Source organism: Leptinotarsa decemlineata, unplaced genomic scaffold (genome assembly GCF_025532065.1).
Source record: "Leptinotarsa decemlineata unplaced genomic scaffold, Ldec_3_MD MMD2_tig00026299_RagTag_RagTag, whole genome shotgun sequence".
NCBI classification, from domain to species: Eukaryota; Metazoa; Arthropoda; class Insecta; order Coleoptera; family Chrysomelidae; genus Leptinotarsa; species Leptinotarsa decemlineata.
Window position 1 is genome coordinate 4,289,645 of NW_027412676.1, and position 18,855 is coordinate 4,308,499.

General features: G+C 36.6%; 1 protein-coding gene across 2 annotated transcripts in view; it reads right to left on the reverse strand.

Moving 5' to 3' along the window:
* LOC111512193 (oxysterol-binding protein-related protein 9) overlaps positions 1–18,855 on the reverse strand; it is a 187,080-nt gene that overhangs the window by 67,775 nt on the left and 100,450 nt on the right. For both annotated transcript variants that reach the window (XM_074180728.1, XM_074180727.1), the window contains exons 4-6: positions 11,532–11,609; positions 11,215–11,265; positions 3,843–3,912 (exon numbers count right to left, since the gene is read on the reverse strand). In XM_074180728.1, the coding sequence (XP_074036829.1) occupies positions 3,843–3,912; positions 11,215–11,265; positions 11,532–11,609 (199 nt within the window). The remainder of the gene's footprint in view (positions 1–3,842; positions 3,913–11,214; positions 11,266–11,531; positions 11,610–18,855) is intronic.

Below are 18,855 nucleotides of genomic sequence, written 5' to 3' on the forward strand. Positions count from 1 at the left end.
GGATCCCCAGGAAATTGAAAAAGCAACCACAAGTCGCGTACAAAAAAACATTTTAATGTGTTTAGAATGTAATGGACAACATTTTCAGCATTTATTGTGAAAATGTGATATTTGAATCATCCTATTCTGTTATTGTCTGTACTTTCACAAATCTTACTTTTTACCTAGAAATGACTGATATTTGGTACAGTTGTTCCCTGGAAACTTTGAGCCATAGTTAAGGAAATTATTTTGTAACCTTACAAACTTCCTCTCGTTCATTGGTGTTAATTCAGGATACATTTGGTTGAATTTTTTACACGTTCTGACAATGATTTGATCACTTTGTTCATTTGTATAATGAATAATTTCATAAGAACTTCGTTTGAATAATCGATATTTGCATTCATTTTGGAAGATGATTCGAAACACCGTCGATAACTCTTTGTAAATTACTTATAAAAGTTACCGCACTGCTATAAGCTTGATAATTCCACTGCTACCCTAATCCAAATTCTAAAAAAAATAATGTTTCGAGAAGAAGCGACTTTATTGAGAAAACTTGACGATTTAGGTATAGGGACATGATATATCATCTTGAAGCATTTTTCACCATCTTTCAATTTACGGAGTAATATACAGGATGTTTCATTTGAAAAAATGAGCTTTTGACTACTTTTATGTACAATGGAAATATTAGTCATTTTAGCACTCCCTGTATGATATGGAGTCGATTTCTTGGTGTTATTTGAATATTTCGAGTTTGTCCAAACTATCATCAAAATATCAACTTTTCATGAATTGAGAGTACTGATGTACTTAATTTCAATTAAGGCTATGTTTTGGACCATATTTAGCACAATTTATTTTTTATCTCGAAAACAGATATTAACAAAAAAGTATTAAAATACCAGAGCGATTCCAAAAATGTATTAATATACCAGGTGTTCCATTTAAAAAAATAAAGTTGCTAGGACTTTTTGATGGAAGTGGCAACGCCGCAATGCTGAAAACATTGTAGATTGATAGAACAGGTAAGGAAATGTGAGAGATGAAATTTTGCGTTTTCCAGAAACGTCTAACATACCATCGACCGTGAGTCACGTGAGATGCATCACCATCTATCTCCGAACTACTTGAGCAGGAAAATAACATATAATGAAAATTATCATAATTATAATACCAGAAACAATAGAAATATCTGTGTAGGTACCAAAAATAAGAGGTGTACTGAAATATATATATATATATATATATATATATATATATATATATATATATATATATATATATATATATATATATATATATATATATATATATATAATTTCATTAATATTTTGAAGTGTTGCTTTTGTTGCCTTGTATTCGTATCAATAGTTTTGTCTTATCTTTGTTGCCCAGCTATTTGTGAATATTTTATATGAGTGGTTGAAGTTTCTTATTTGTGGATGTAACCAGTCATATATACGTATACAGGGTGTAACTGAATAAGTGTAAAACATTTAAGGAGGTGATTCCTCATCGAAAAAAAGATAGGATCTTTCATATAAAGAAACTTCATTGGAGCATCTTTTGTTAAGATACAGCTCCTTAAGTACATGAAATTTGTATAACAATATTTTTCACAAGCACTGAAAAAGTTACAATATTGAAATTAACTATACGTTTTGTATTACCAAAAAGACACTTAGCCAGTAATTTATTTGGTTTACCCCATGGTTGTAAGGGGTGGAAAACGCAACCACTAAAATTTCCAATGTAACTTTTTGTCTTATTATTTGTTTACCATTTCAACAATTATTTCCGATAGCCTGTTTCATTCAAAACAAAAAATGTCTCTTGGATTTTTTGCCCAAAATAAATCAGTTCGTAGCAAACAATTATTTTACGAACAACTACAGAGATATATCGTCATAAATGCGAACTGGATTTATTGTTATTTTGTAGTTAGTACCTGCATTAAACGATTAAAGGGTAAAGAACAAAACTAATGTATTAATAACAAAACACATAACATGTAGAAATCATAGTAAATGTTCAACCTTCAGACATTACGCATGCGTCTAGACGTCGGCGCATTGAGCCACGTATTCGCTCAAATATTCCTGGAGTCTCTCTGATTACCCTGCACGCATCGATGATGCGGTTTCTCAAGTCCTCCACATCGCGAACAGGAGTACGATAAACCAAATACTGTAAATGGCTCCAAATAGAGAAATCGAGAGGATCCGGGGATCGAGCGGGCCAGTTCTGTGGTCCTCCTCGACCTATCTATTGATTTGCATATGTTTCAGTTAAATGCTGACGTGCTAATTGACTAAAATGGGCGGGAGCCCCATCATGCATAAAAAACATATCCTTTCTGACGCCCAAAGGAACTTCCTCCAGCAATACTGGATGCACTTCTCTTAAAAATTGAACGTATGCCTCACCATTTAATCGAGGAGGTAGAAAATGAGGCCAAATTAAATCATCCCCAATAACTCCGAGCCACATGTTAAGAGAAAACTGTTCTTGATGGTTAGTTTCGACAATAGCGTGAGGGTTTTCATCAGCCCATATATGGTTATTATGAAAATTAATAATCTTGTCCCGAGAAAAACTACATTCGTCTGTGAATTCTATCGTCTTCAGAAAGTCACAATTTCTTCTAATCATTTCCAGCATCCAATTCCAAAATTCAAGACGGTTCGGAAAGTCTCGCGGTAACAGTGCCTGTACTCGTTGCAGATGGTAAGGGTATAAGAGTTGTTCCTTTGAAATTCAAAATACCGTCACATTTAGCTGGAAAGCAATCTTTCTAGTACTGGTAGTAGATTGTTCTTCAATCAAATTAAGTACTGCTTCCTCAAGCTGTGGTGTTCGTACTTCTCGATGGCGCCACAATCCTGCGTTCTTTTGTCGAATGAACCATATTCTCGTAATCGTTGATGAAGTCGAGCAAATATTCTATGTGAAGGATGCTGCCGTTAAGGATACATTTCAGCATATCTTCTAGAAGCTTCTAACCCATTCCCCTGCGACAGACCGTAAACGTAATGCATATCAGCCATTTCCTCATTTGTGTATGCCATTTTAATACCAAGTGAATTATTAAAGTAACAAATTAAGAACAGAACAACACACAATTAGTATTAATTCAATTTCGAAAATTCACAAATTGACAGCGTCATACCAATTTAATTGTCACTATCGCTAATAGCGACCTACTAGATAGATTAGTTTCGTATTTTCGCATTTATGACGATGTATCTCTGTAGTTGTTCCTAAAATATTTTTTTCTGCGAACTGGTTTATTTTGGGCAAAAAACCCAAGAGACATTTTTTGTTTAAACTGAAACAGGCTATCGGAAATAAATTTTTAAATGGTAAACAAATAATGAAACAACAAGTTACATTGGAAATAAATTTTAGGGGTTGCGTTTTCCACCCTTTACAACCATGTGGCAAACCAAATAAATTTCTGGCTAAGTATCTTTTTGGAAGTACAAAACGTCAGGTCAATTAAAATATTGTAACTTTTTTAGTGCTTGTGAAAAAAATTGTTATACAAATTTTATGTACCCCCTTTAAGGGGCTGTATCTTAACAAGGGATGCTCCAATGAAATTTCTTTATACGAAAGATCCTATTTTTTTTTGATGAGGAATCACCTTCTTGAATGTTTCACACTTATTTAGTTACACCCTGTATATTTGTAATTCATTGTTTGAATATTTTGACATTAGCCTAATGATAGTTAGGATCAAACATATTGTATATTAGCTAAGGCTAAATGAGGGAATTAATAATACTTGCACATTAGAACCACCATCAACAACCAACCGAAATACTGCATTGAATATAAAAGATAAAACTCACCCTCTGAAGCGACAATGTGCGAAGGTCCCGGCCTCTGATGATAAATACCATTTACGGGGTGCGCCGTGTTCTGCAATCAAAACGCTCTATTTATAATTCAGCGGTGGATGTCTATTTTAAGGATAAGAGATACTTGCCGGAGAAAATCATGCTGGAAAAAATATATTCTAATTCAAGTTCAAGTCATATAGCAAACCATTAAACGAAACGGTTTCAGTATGAATCTGAATGAAATGTGTTATAATGAATATCCCAAGCATGGGGAAGGGAGGTTGCAAATTTCACATAAAAAACGAGCATATTTGAAAAGTGGAAAAATTGAAATGTGGCGTAATAAAAAAAAAACAATAAGAATTGATAAAACAATACTGAGATAATGGTCGCAGCTGACCATTGGTCGAATAAATTGCTACCGCATTTATGCGCACGCTTAAACAAATTATACTTAGGAAAAAGCAAATCTGAACAATTTGCTTTTCATTCCACATTTGATTTTCTGGGAAAGGCACTACCCACTATTTCCACACTAGAATCCACAATGCCGAAAATTACTAAGGCGTGTGGTCCTAATGAAGTGCCCGTCATCGTACTTGAAAAAGTGCTCCACTGAACTCGTACCAGCTGTTTTACAAGGAAGAGGTTTCTCCTTTTTGTTGGAAGATTTCTCACATTCAGCATAATCCCAAAGAAGGCAAGAAAACTCTTCCAAGTAACTATATACCAGTCACTCATGAACAAAGCCGTAAACCAGCATATCCTCAAATATTTGAAAGGCTTTAACATCATGAGCGAACATCAATATGACTATCAATAACAAAGATTAACCTAGTATTGTATGTCCACCATATTTGGAATAACGCAATCGAAAAAATATGAAGAGTCAAGAGCTGTTGCGCTTGATATTTCTGAAGCCTTTTACCTTATATAACATGAGGGTTTGCTGGCTAAATTTTGATGCTATAGCTTGTCCGATAATTTTTGTGTATGGCTCGCCAGCTTCCTGAAAGAACGTTCCCTGTAAGTGGCCGTCGATGGATGTCTCTCGAATTCTTTTACCATCAACGCTGGTGTTCCCCAGGGATCTATATTGTCTCCAACCATTTTTTATTGTATATCGATGTCTTATTGGAAAAAACAAGAATCAAATATAATGCTTTGCTGACGACAGCACACTTGTCTCATCATTACATTTGGATTGCAAGACATCGGCTGCAGATCCACATCTTCACCGACAGCAGGAAGTTGCATATCTCAATGAGGATCTAGAGGTGATTTCGAATTGGGGTGATAGTAACCAGGTTAAATTTAATGGCACAAAAACCCAGACATCGGCGGATTTCTTCAAAGAGATATATGTCTCTGAACCGCATATAATAGGACAGACAATTCCGCTTTCTGCTTCGATAAGTTTGTTGGGGGGTTAGAATGAACACCAGCAAGTCTTGGCACAATCATGTCGCTGGAATTGCAAAGGCTGCTTCTCAAAAGCTTGGAACACTGTTCCTAACCAGAAAACTACACACTTCAGCAACTTTTGATGCTTTATAAAGCTCAGATCACACCTTATTTGGAATATTGTTCTCATGCATGTAGCTCCGCCCTTAAGCATACTCTGAAGCTGCAGATTTCATCCAAAAAAGAGCCATCCGCCTGATTGGAGACACGAAAATCACTTGCATCTTGATAGTCTGGAACATCGAAGAAAGGTTTGGAGATTTGCCTCTCTTCTATAAATACTCTTACGAGATATATTCAAGTGACTTGGCACATTTGATTTCACCAAGAGCAGTACATATCAGAAATACGCGACGGACTGTGGCTGCTCATCGTTTTGAGGTTCAACTCAGTACACCTCCAACTTTACTATTTCATTTGGAGAACTGCGTTTATGTGGAATGACCTTCTTGAGAACGTTTTTCCAAATGAATTTATTCTCCAGCGATTCAAATCCAACGTTAGTCGCTAATGGCACCGCTCTTAGAACGCCTTAAAAATTTTCCGGTAATGTTTGTGTTCTGTCCCTAACAAAATATTTTGATCTAAGCAAAAATTTGCAATAAGGAGTACTACTATCATGTTACAAAATTGTACTTGTCAACCAAAATATCAACGGGTTGTTCTTGTACCAAATGTACTTACAAAATTATAATACAGGGTGTCAGTTTGAAAACTTCCCATCCTTAATATCTTCCTTCCAGAAAACAATATAAGGAATCGAAAAAACAGGTCAATTTTATTGTCAAAGGGAACACGTTCAAGGACTATTTGTAGCCCTCGAGGTTCAACTCCCTGGGAGGGTAGGTGTTAACCTTAGAATTTTTAATAGGAAGGGACGTCAAGTGGCACATCATTTTGATTGGCGTTCAATTCTGCTTCCAATGGTACTCTGACTTATTTGTAGTTATTTGTACACATTATACTAAGATGCATGGTTTGACCAGAACTGGTAAGAATATTAAGTGGTACTGTTCCAACCCTTTATTAGGGGTAACATTAGCCATTAATTGGAGCTTAATTCATATTGAGAAGTGGTTCAATAGTGAAGCGTAGATGGTTGTAAAAGTTATGTTTAGTAAATGCTGATTTTTTAATTCTCATCGCAGAAAGTGTACAGATATCAGATACAAAAGCAGCTCAAATTGAAGTTTTGGGAACATTTGCTGCCGAGCCCACGAGCTCCTTACGATCAGTATCAGAACAGACGGGAATGTCACGCGAGAATTTGAGAAAAGCATTGAAAATGCATAAATTTCATTCTTATAAAATGCAGTTTCTTCCAGAGCTCCACGGGGATGATTATGATAGATGAATAGAGTTTTGTGAAATCATGTCTCATGGAGTCAATGCCATCCCCAATCTTCTGTTAAACATCTGTTTCAGCAATAGTGTTCATTTTTTTCTGAATGGCAATGTTAATAGACAAAATTGTCGCTATTGAAGTGACGAAAACCAACATATTATTCGGGAAAGGCATAAACAATACCCACAAAAAGTTAATGTTTGGGCTGGTATTCTTGGAAATGCCATAACTGGTCCATTATTTCTGGAAGAAAACTTGACTGACAATCTGTACCTTGAAATCCTCGAAGAGACCATCGATACTCTTATAGGTCAAGACCTAGAAACTCAAATGGATGCGAAAGGTATTCAACTTCTGCAGGGAGATCTGTTACATTTCCAGCAGGACGATGCTCCACCTCATTATTTTATTCCCGTCCAACAGTGGGTAAACGAGAGATTTCCAGATAGATGGATTGGCAAAAGAGGAACAGTTGAATGGCCTCCGAAATCATCGATTTTAACACCCTTAGACTTCTCCCCTTGTGGGCTTCTTGAATCCGTTGTTTATAAAACACAACCTTCTGATATTGAAAGAATAAGTTTTCCGTAATGTTGAAGGGAAGTTCAAAAACATACCTTATTACTGTTTAGAGCAAAATGGACGACATCTCGAACAGTTCATAAGATAAGCGTAAGTAGATTTTACGCTTGAAATGTCTTTCTCGCAAATTTTATTTTGTAAGAGGACAATAACCAACAAATGAAAGATCCCACGCGAAATACATTTATTCCTGTCATTCCAGGGTTGGAACGGTGCCACCTACTCTTTTAACAATTTTTATTGAAAGGAGTCAATACATCAAAATAATAAGTAGGGGTACCATTAGAAGCAGAATTGAACGCCAAAATTATGTGCCACTTGACACCCCGTCCCATTTAAGACTCTAAGGGTAAAATCTACCCCTCCTTGGGTGTTGAACCACGAGGGTTACAAATATTCTTTGAAAGTGTCCCCCTCGACTATAAAATTGACCTGTTTTTGGATTCTTCACATTATTTACTGGAAGGAAGATATTAAGGGTCGGAAGTTTCCAAATTGCACCCTGTATTAAAGTTGAAGTGACATCTCACTCAATGTTTTTCCGCCCAGTTACCCCGAAGTAAATTTTTTAGTTACCCTCAATTCAAAAAACGTATTCAATTGGCATCGATAGCATTTCTGCGTTATATTCAAAGGAATATGCAAAATGAACAGTTCCCATATATGTGATATAATCAACATATCCGTGATATGTTTTCCAAAGACTTCTTCTTCTTCTTTTCTTTTTTTATGGTCTTTGCTTCCCTTCGGCTCACTAAACCAGTTGATGGAGCAAGTATGGATGGAGTAACGAAAGAAACTGCTCCATTAGAGACAGGAATGAAAATAACAAACCATTTTTTTCAATTCAGGCCGTGATTTTTGTCTTTTGATTTCGTATAGAAGTCAACCCAGCGTAAATACACTCGATTTTCTTCAACGAGATGTGGTTGCATCTCACGCAAAAGTCCAACCTCATCCTACATGTTGTCACTATTTGAGTCAATATTAAATAATTATTGGAGTCTAGAATATGTCAAACATCGCGTAAGAAAGTTATTGAACTCATGAAAAGAGAAATGAAAATTTCTATGTTTTTTACCTCTTTTAATTGTAATTAACGTTACTGTAGTTTCGTCCTATATGGACATTCCAAACTTATACAATATACTTATTTTTAATAATAATAATATGTCCATATAGGACGAAACTGCAGTAACGTTAGTTACAATTTAAAGTGGTGAAAAACATAGAAATTTTAATTTCTCTTTTCATTATGATCTCCTACCACGTAGTAACGGCTACATCCATCAATTTATTATTGAACTCAGTTTTGAAATTTATTTTTGCGGTTCACCAAACTGCTCCAATAAATCAATGACAGATTTACCATAAAATTGGTCAACTGGTCTGTTTTGTAGCTTCGTTTTCAGATCAATCATTACGTCATGAATTTCAGTGATTGTTACTCTGTCGGATTCCATTAATTCAATGGCGTTCTGAAAGATTTGCATTATATTTTGCATATCTTTGTATCTGTAGAGTAGGCCCACAGCACTTAGGCATCATGTACCCTATTGTACATCCTTCCAAGAAGTTCTCCTCCTAGGTCATCGTCCATCCTGTCCTTTCCAGGAAGGTAGACACGTCTCTGGGAGACACCTCCTTTATATTGGCAGGTGTAGGCCAAGACTCGCCGAACACACACTCTCTTATTGACGATAACTCCGGACATGCATAGGACATGCCTGACACTTCTGTTCTGTGCACACATTCTGCATAGAGGTGTGTCCACTAGCCCCATATTATGGAGGTGTTTTCTTAGTTGACAGTGGCCAGTCAAAAATCCTACTGTTGAGCATTGATTTTTTCCAATCATCGCCAGATATTTCTTCGGCGCCAGTTTCCCAGGGTCGCCCAGGGTGATCCTGGCAAGATTGCATTCGTTAATTTCATCCCATATCTTTAGGGATTGAGCATGGGTGTGACGTTTGGCTAGTTCCGCAATTGTCGTAGTCATCAAGCCGTAGGTGCGACTGGGTCCTAAAATTCTCAGACCAGCCACTTCCTTGGCTAAAGAGTTGACAATGCGATTACCTTTACTCCTTCGTGCTCTTTAACCCACCTCAGGATGTTATTATATATCGAGGCTTTGGCTAAATCTTGGTGGCACTCTAGTACTAGGTGCACGTTGTCTGTCTAAGGCTAATAGGGCTTGTCTGCTATCAGTGCAGATTGTTATGTTTATGCCACACATTTATTTCCTGGTTATTTCTTTTGTGGCGATTGAGATACTAGCCATTTCTGTTTGGACCACGCTGGTATTTTTTCCCATTCTCCACTTAATCCTTAGGCTCAGTGATCCTGAGCCTTCTTTGGTTTTTGAGGCATTTGTATATATGCGTATTGTGTTTGTAGCATCTGACTCATGAAACTTTCAAGATGGCGCCTGGGCGCCATCTGAAAAAAAAAATGATTGGAAAGGGGGTTGTTGTGATACATCATTTTGAAGCTCCTGACGAATACTTCACAACCCTAGAATATGAAGTCAATATCTTCACCTACTACAAAATGGCGGAAGATTTAATAATTTCCTGAAATGAATATTTCTAGAAATATTCATTTTTATCTGCCATATGGCAATTCCAACAACCCGATAATGTTTGTTAATTAATTTTTTGTTTATAAAAACAACAAAAAATTTTAGTACGACAATGAACATCATTGTTCAGTTAAATATTCTCATTTAGTTTTCGGTTGTACTAGTAGAACGGTACCACGTGAACAATCTCTAAAATGCTCAATTCTCGTCCATTGGAAGAAAAAATTGAAGCGATTTTTATTTACAGTGCGAAGCGTAATTTTCACGAGACCGAAAGGATTTTTAATGAACGTTTTCCGAATCATCCTATCTGTACAAAATATTTGAGGGAACTTGTATCCAAATTCACAACTACCGGTAGTGTACATAGCAAAAAACCCTCAGGTCATCCGTCCATTCCGGAAGAACAGCAAGTGCAAATAATAGGTGAGATGGTCCTACCTATCTCCACATTATTTGTTTTAGTGACGAATGTACATTTTTTAAACGACAATGTTCACAGACAAATTTGCTGTTATCGGGGTGACACTAACCCTCACGTTTTCCTGGAAACAAACACATACCCAATATCCAGAACAAATTAACGTTAGGGCAAGGATATTGGGAAACCATATTGTAGAACCTCTATTTATTGTTTAAAATTTAACAGGGGGACTGTATTTGAATATGCTGGAAACTACTGTTGACCCTCTCATCACTGAAATTGTCGAAGTTAATCCTAATAAATTCGATATGGATATTGTATTCCAACAAGATGGAGCACCACCACATTATTCCAGACGAGTAAAAAACTATTTGGTTACAGAATGGCTAGCCGCTCGCCAGATTCGACACCTTTGGACTTTTTTATGAGGCTATTTGAAGGAAAAAGTGTACGAAACTGAACCTGCTTCAATATTGGAGATACGGCAGAGAATAATAAATATTTGTAGAAATACTGACGTTACTGTGTTCGAAAATGTTCGGCGTGAAATATCGGATGGGCTGTTCATAGGTCAAGAAGTTCAAGGCAACCATTACAAACATCTTCTGAATTGACCTCAAGCTTATTAGCTCATATTATGTAGTTAAATGTCAATGTATTCAGGCAATTATTAAAAGTTCCGCCATTTTGTAGTAGTTGAAGATATTAACATTATATTCTAGGCTTGTGAGGCATTTGTCAGGAGCTTCAAAAATATGTGTCACAAGACCCCTTTTCCATTTAATTTTTTTCCCAGATGGCGATTGTACTGTTTCCCTAAGAGTGGGTTGATCAAAACCTCACCAAGAAACAGTGCCAGTGATAAACTTGAAGAGTTACATATTGTATCAAGTCCCAAAAATCTCATAATGGCACTACTTGGTCAAATTGAATCTACAAAGCGTAAAAATAATCATTTTTTCTTTTTGTAAATAGTGCGACTCACCTTAGCTATTTGTAACAGAACTATCGAGTGTTTAATGTTATCCAGCATTATCTGAAAAAAAAATCATTGTATTCAAAGTATTATAAAGTAGGCACTGGTGCATATTTTATTCACACTGGATAATAAACACATCTAGCGGACAAAATTGAATGGTAGTTGAATATGGAAAATTAATACATATTTCTATTTTCAGAAAAATGGGGCCGTTAATGTCAAGAAAATTAAAGAGTCAATGGCAAAATAGTTTTTCAAATTAGTTTCTGAACATGATCATTACTAATTCTTGCCACATCTCAAAACAGAAATGAATATCTTACATTAGCATGGTCCAAAATGAGCTGGCACTTCGTTTTCTCATCAGAGTCCGTCATTGTTTTTATTCTTTCTTCTAGATTCTGAAAAAAAAAACGAAATTAATGTATTTCTCACTGTGTAGTACAGGTAAATAGGCTACTGACATATGGGGACTTGATGATTCAGTATGAGATAAACTGACACTAAATGGCAAATTTTGGTTCAACAATGATTGCGAGGAGACTATCGCCTCCAAAAATCTCGCCTAACGGCAATGGCGTGAAAATCCCAGTACCAAGAACAGAACTAGACTCGTTAATGCTCGCAACAAATGCAAAATTAGAATAAATGAAAGCAAAAAACTTCACAATCAGAGAATTAGGGATAACTGCTTGCCAATCCTAACGGGTCTATATCGTTCTGGTCGGTAGCTAAAGCTGTTAATCAAAACTTTAAAAAATCCACAATTCCACCACTAACAGAAGCGGATGGTTCAATTGCAACAACAGTCATAGAAAAAGCAAATCTATTAGCTCCACAGTCGACTTTCTGGGAAAGGCACCACCCACAATTCACACATCAGAATCTACAATGCTGGAAATTACTTTTCGACGACGTCTAGTCAGCCGAATTATGAAACAGATTATTATCAACAAGGCCTCTTGTCCTGGTGAAGAGCCCGTCATCGTACTTAAAAAGTGCCCAATGAACTCGCACCAACATTCTGCAGACTTTTCAATCTGTCTCACAAAGAAGGGGTTTTTTCCTCTTGTTGGAAGATCGCTCGCGTTCAGCCTATTCCCAAAAAGGGTAAGAAAAATCTTTCAAACAACTATAGACCAGTGGCTTTGCCATCAGTGATATAAAAAATCATGGAGGAAGCCGTCAACCACCATATCCTTAAATAGTCTAATATGTAAAATGATTTGAAATCTCCGAAACAACTGAAAAAGAAGAATTAAAAATAAATAGCTGAAAATAACAATTATATTAGGCAAAAATAACCTGAAATGAAATGATGTTGAAATAAAATACAAGTAGAATTAAAAACGATTGAACAAAAATAAAGAAATACAAATAAATATAAAAAAAAAAATAAAAATGTTAAGAGATTCCAAGCCACGTTAGTTCACGACGTTTCGATTGTTAATATCTACAATCGTCTTCGAGTGATGACTGGACTGATTCCTCCGAGAGATGACTATTTATGGGTCGTTCGAGTACTTTCACTTATCCCCACTTTCCATTTTTTCCGCTTCACTGGCTCAGTGAGAGATGACCGTTTGGCGGGAGTTGGCCATTTTTCGTTTGATGATGGGTTTCCATACGTTGCGTATCTCTACGCTAGCTTGGCTGAATACGTTGTTGGATAGCATGTATGCGGCTTCTTTGAATTTTCTCCTAAACCAATGTTCCTCTCTGTGTATGATCTCAGTTTGGGACCACTCGATATTGTGTTGATGGGTCCAAACATGGTCTGCTATTCCTGATTTGCTGGTTTCCCCTCGCCGGGTATGTTTCATGTGCTTGGCAATGCGCACATTTAATGGCCTCTTAGTTTCACCAATATAGGATTTTCCGCACTCACAGGGTATTCGATAAATGCAATTCTTGGAATTGCAGTCCGCGTTTGGTGGCCTGGTTTTCGTGAGGCTGCTACGGATAGTGTTACCAGATCTGAAGCAGGTTCTGATGTTGTACTTGGAACCGATTCTTCTTATCCTCTCCGATAATCCTCTGATATAGGGAAGTGCAAGCACTGGTTGTGACGGCATTTCTTCCTTGCGAGGCTCCTGCTGTCTTTTAGCCAAAGCGATGGTAGAAAAGACTTTAGCTAAAAGACAGCAGGAGCCTTGCAAGGAACAAATGCCGTCACAACCAGTGTTTGCACTTCCCTACATCAGAGGATTATCGGAGAGGATAAGAAGAATCGGTTCCAAGTACAACATCAGAACCTGCTTCAGATCTGGTAACACTATCCGTATCAGCCTCACGAAAACCAGGCCACCAAACGCGGACTGCGATTCCAAGAATTGCATTTATCGAATACCCTGTGAGTGCGGAAAATCCTATATTGGTGAAACTAAGAAGCCATTAAATGTGCACATTGCCGAGCACAAGAAACACAGCCAGCGAGGGGAAACTAGCAAATCAGGAATAGCAGACCATGTTTGGACCCATCAACACAATATCGAGTGGTCCCAAGCTGAGATCATACACAGAGAGGAACATTGGTTTAGGAGAAAATTCAAGGAAGCCGCATACATGCTTTCCAACAACGTATTCAGCCAAGCTAGCGTAGAGATACGCAACGTATGGAAACCCATCATCAAACGAAAAATGGCCAACTCCCGCCAAACGGTCATCTCTCACTGAACCAGTGAAGCGGAAAAAATGGAAAGTGGGGATAAGTGAAAGTACTCGAACGACCCATAAATAGTCATCTCTCGGAGGAATCAGTCCAGTCATCACTCGAAGACGATTGTAGATATTAACAATCGAAACGTCGTGAACTAACGTGGCTTGGAATCTTTTAACATTTTTATTTTTTTTAAAATTTATTTGTATTTCTTTATTTTTGTTCTATCGTTTTTAATTTTACTTGTATTTTATTTCACTATTATTTCATTTTAGGTTATTTTTGCTTAATATAATTGTTATTTTCAGCTATTTATTTTTAATTCTTCTTTTTCAGTAGTTTCGGGGATTTCAAATCATTTAATAATGAATTACCACCAATACTCGAGGAGGTAAGACTCGAGTTGGTTGTTTCAAAAATATTCCTTGAACTGTTAATATTTGAAGTTATTTGATAGCACTGTCAGTTAATGATATTCAACTAATTTTCACATAGATTCAGGATATTTTTTGGAATTCAAGGTTCAATGCACAATAATGTCTAAGAATATGTTTAAATACTTTCGATACATTATTTTTTATCAATCTCCTAGCCCCCTTTTTCGACAGCCCCTAACATACGATAAAAGTATATTAAGTGAAAAATAGCCGTGAATTGGCACAGTGGTGTACATCCGTTCTCGATTGAATCTACAGTTGTAAGAGACAGGTTGTCACTGTACCTGTCAAATTGAGTCGCCCTGAGGTTACCCCAATCCACATTTTTAATAATGATGATAATGAATCGACTTTATTCCAAAGAAAGAATAAAGTGTCTGCAAAGCTATTTTTCTACTAAACCACTACAGTTATTATCATTGATAACTATTATAGAAAAAGATAAACATTTATAGTACCAAGAGCCTATCGCCAGCAGAGATGTTAGTTTGCAAAAGAATTTCAGAACGACGTAAGACAATCAGCGAGTGAGAAAGAGCAGTTTACTATTTTTTTTATTTGTAAATTGAATAGTATCTATACTCACTGGGAAGGTCTCCAAATAAATTGGCATTATATGAAGAGATACGAGTGAAAATGGAAGTCGAATGTTTAGGAATTAGAAGTGAAAGCTTGTTACGAGTATTGGCATCATAACGAGGGTATTCTCGAAATGTATTGAGTTTGTCAGCTAAATATTCTCGTTTCTTGAATTATAATATTTTTATGAGTGATTGTCAGCGAATGATAGCCATCCCGATTCTTTTATTTATGAGCTAATGCGATCATATTACCTTATGCCACAAGAAAAGCGAAGACATGAATTTTGACTCCTCTGGATGCGAACTGAATGAGTTTGTGAGATTGCAGGACCGTAAATAAAGTCACAGTATGATAGTTTCGGAAAAATAAGAGACTCACATACTTCCAGCATCAACTTAGAATTTGAAACAGCTGTCTAAGAACATTGTAGAAAGTTCAACAGAGATGACTGCTATGTCTCTGAAATCGTAAATCAAAATCAAAATAAAGTCCATGATTCTTGCATTCATCATTTTAGATTGATCACAGAACTAGCACTCTCTCCGTTATCTTAGGTCTAAGAACTCTTGAGTTTGAGGTTATGTGCCACAGATATATAATACAATGATTGTAAATCATGATCAAATCAACTCACAGCAATGTATAGATTCTCGAATGGAAAAGAACTGGGTATCGTCAGTATAACGCCGAATGTGGAAATTTTTTGCATGTTTATAGAAATATGAAATGTAGAGAGAAAATGGCGATGGCCCAAGTATTGAACTTTTTTGGCACCTCGAATATTACAGGCAGAGGAATTTGATCTAGACAACTACGTTCATCCAGATAGCTCTCGACGAGAGAGTCATCTCCAGGAAATCCAAAATAACTTCGTTTATTACAAAGTGTTTTATGCTCGATTGTAAGGAACGCTTTGCTAAAATCTAGGAGAACGAGCAGAGTTAAGTTAATTTCATCAAATACTTTGAAAATGTCATCAGTTAACGAGAGTAATGCAGTGGTTGTACAGTGCTCTATTAGATTGCTATCAAAAAGCCGTATCATCCTCAACAAAATAGTATCCGTGCCTACTACATTGCTAGATATTTCTGAACTTCGAATGTATGCATGATGGAGAAGTTAAAAAAGTCTTGAATGAGTCTTGTGCTCATCAAGTAAGGTTTGTTGTGAGTTAGTTTTTTAATCGCATATGTGATACTATTAAAACGACCATTTATAATATCTATGTCTTTTAGAATTAATAATGAGAGAGTAGAAATTGGAACTTTTCCTTTTTAAGCAGCTACCCGAGCGGCTGATTAACTCGGTTGAGTTTCCCATACTGAACGAGGTCATCACAATTCTGGCACCGACCTGGACATTCAAATATGCCTACGTAAAAACTACAGAGAGCACGTTACTCGTGCAGCAACACATGGATGAGCCAAAGCATGGAGTCTTCTTCAACAACATGAAGTCCTCGGCTTATCAAAGCACCTGACCTTCGCTGTCTTCAGGTCGAGTGAGCTGAAGTCGAAAACTGAAGGGTTTATAATGGCCTGTTAGGATGTTGTCTATAACGCCTTGGTATACCGCAGTAGCGTGATGGGTATAGACGTTCCTGACCTGCCGCAGCATGTCCAGCGTATGCAGTCTCATCCTACATCCATCGATATAACGCGGCCCTAAGAGTGCTTTATTACCATTTAAGGCACTTTTACGTTATTGACGAGACGCCAGTGTTGCCCTACGCTCCGGTGGATATTGAATCCGTTGTGGGAAATGAAAAGTGTCAAGTTTATTGGAACTATTCATTCCCACCCTTAGGCTCATACAGTGTCATAATTGTATTAAAATATATGAAGAATATGCTAATGAAGTGAGCAATATATGTCCCCAAGGACAAAATTGTCAATGAATCTCAGGGTATACATAAAATTCCATGCTCCGATTGCCATAGAACATATATAGGCCAGACCAACAGATGTCTGACAAGTAGAGTATACGATCATCAACTTGCTGTCCGAAAGTCAGACCCATCCTCAGCCCTGTCCAAACATCATCAAGATACAGGATACAATATAGACTTTGCGAATACTTAGACCGTTGCCACAGCGAAAACACTACAAGCTCGGATAATTCGCGGAGCCATCGAAATGAAAAAGCGACCTTCCTGTCTCAACAAATAACGTTTTTTAACTGAATATAATGGCAGCACTTGAAACAATTTGGGTGCAAGAGTAATTCTTTTCACCGATAACTTCCTTTACTTTTTTTTCTCTGTTATGATTCTATACCTTGTATCATAAGTATGTTGTTTTCATCAGAGGGAAAGATTTTTTTTATAGCGATTAAAATATTTTGAGCATAGGTTTGCCTATTATTTAAGACCTGTAACAAATCTGACTGGTATTTCTAATGTTTTACATGTATTACTTTCAAGGTCCATTTTTGAATGTTCTCAAAATTTTTTTAGAAATCCTTTTTGTAAGTCTACCCATCCAATAATTCCATAGCTTGGATGAGATTGGATGAGGGAAAAGCACAAAATGTTTAGATAATGTACACCAAAAAAACTTAAAAACGTTCTCACTTATTTTATAACATTGCTGATTCCAAAGTATTAATATTCCACTAAATGTGAGCAAGTTGTCGTCGAACAACGTTTTTAAGAGTTTCATGTTGGTTTCTGCTAATATTTTTAGACTATCCCGTGACTCTGAGATAAACATCACTACAGTGTCGTCAGCGAAACTGATAGTACTAACAATGGATCATTCAAAAATAAATTGAACAGTGTTGGTCCCAATATAGTTATCTGTGGCATACCGCGAATACAGAGGCCATAAACCACCAGTTGCTATCCACTTAGATGACAATCGTTTTGATTAAGGAGTGAAGTGATGGATCCTTATTTCATGCATTGTCACATATCGATTCAGAAATGCCGGTTGGTTATGTTTAAACATGGCCAAACACTGCTCAGAATCATCAAGATGTTCTTGTTTTTGGTCAACAGTAAGCTTGCGGGGCACTCTATTTGAGTCTTTCTCTTAGTCAAATGCTCATGCAATATAAAGCCAACACGTTCCTTTGATACTTTTACAATGTCAGCTAACTCACACAATTTCACTTTTCGATCATTCAAAACGATTTTGTGGATTTTTTTATGTTTTCTGGTGTTACTGTCTCATTTGGACGTCCACTGCGTTCTGCATCACCACGATTGAAGTCAGCAAACCAACGTTTAATTGTTGAAATTTCAACAGCTTTCTTCTGAAGGTAAGTACTGACTGAAAAAGTGGTGAATTCAATAAGACCAGCGCCATCTATGTGTTAGGCCCGATACTTTTCAGTCCAGGTAGTAATATTGAGTCCGATTATATAGCTCAACTGATTTACCACTGAATCTCATTTTTTTTAAATTTAGACATGAGTTTGGAATGGCTGATTAAGGTCTATACATATTACAAGTGCTGGTCGCTTGTTGTCCAACTGATGATACATGTAATCGATGACATCCGTTATTACAATCTGGGTTGACTTTTCGTTTTGAAATCCATATTGTCTGCCCGACAATATCTTGTTTTTCCTTACAAAGTGATGTATTCTTTCTATCAAGAATAAAAAACAAATATGACAGTAGAACAGTCATAGACTTACATCAGGTTCGTTGGCAGTAATACATACTGTATATTATGATGAAAGAATAGAATGAACGTTAATACGTCAAACGTAATTATACTGAGCATATAAGCTTTGAAATATGAATAATTGTCTTTATATAATGCAATAGAACTTCGTAATCAGCTGCTTTGCTATAAGGATTCAGCTTTTTAAAGCCCACGCGCTTTTCCGTTAATTGATTTCACAAAAGGTATCGAATCGATAATCTGTTCATTGTGAATCCGCTTTAAGAATTCTTCCCCATTTCAAAAAGATTCGATGGAACCAGCCACTTAATATAGCACTATTTAAATTGAAAGGGGT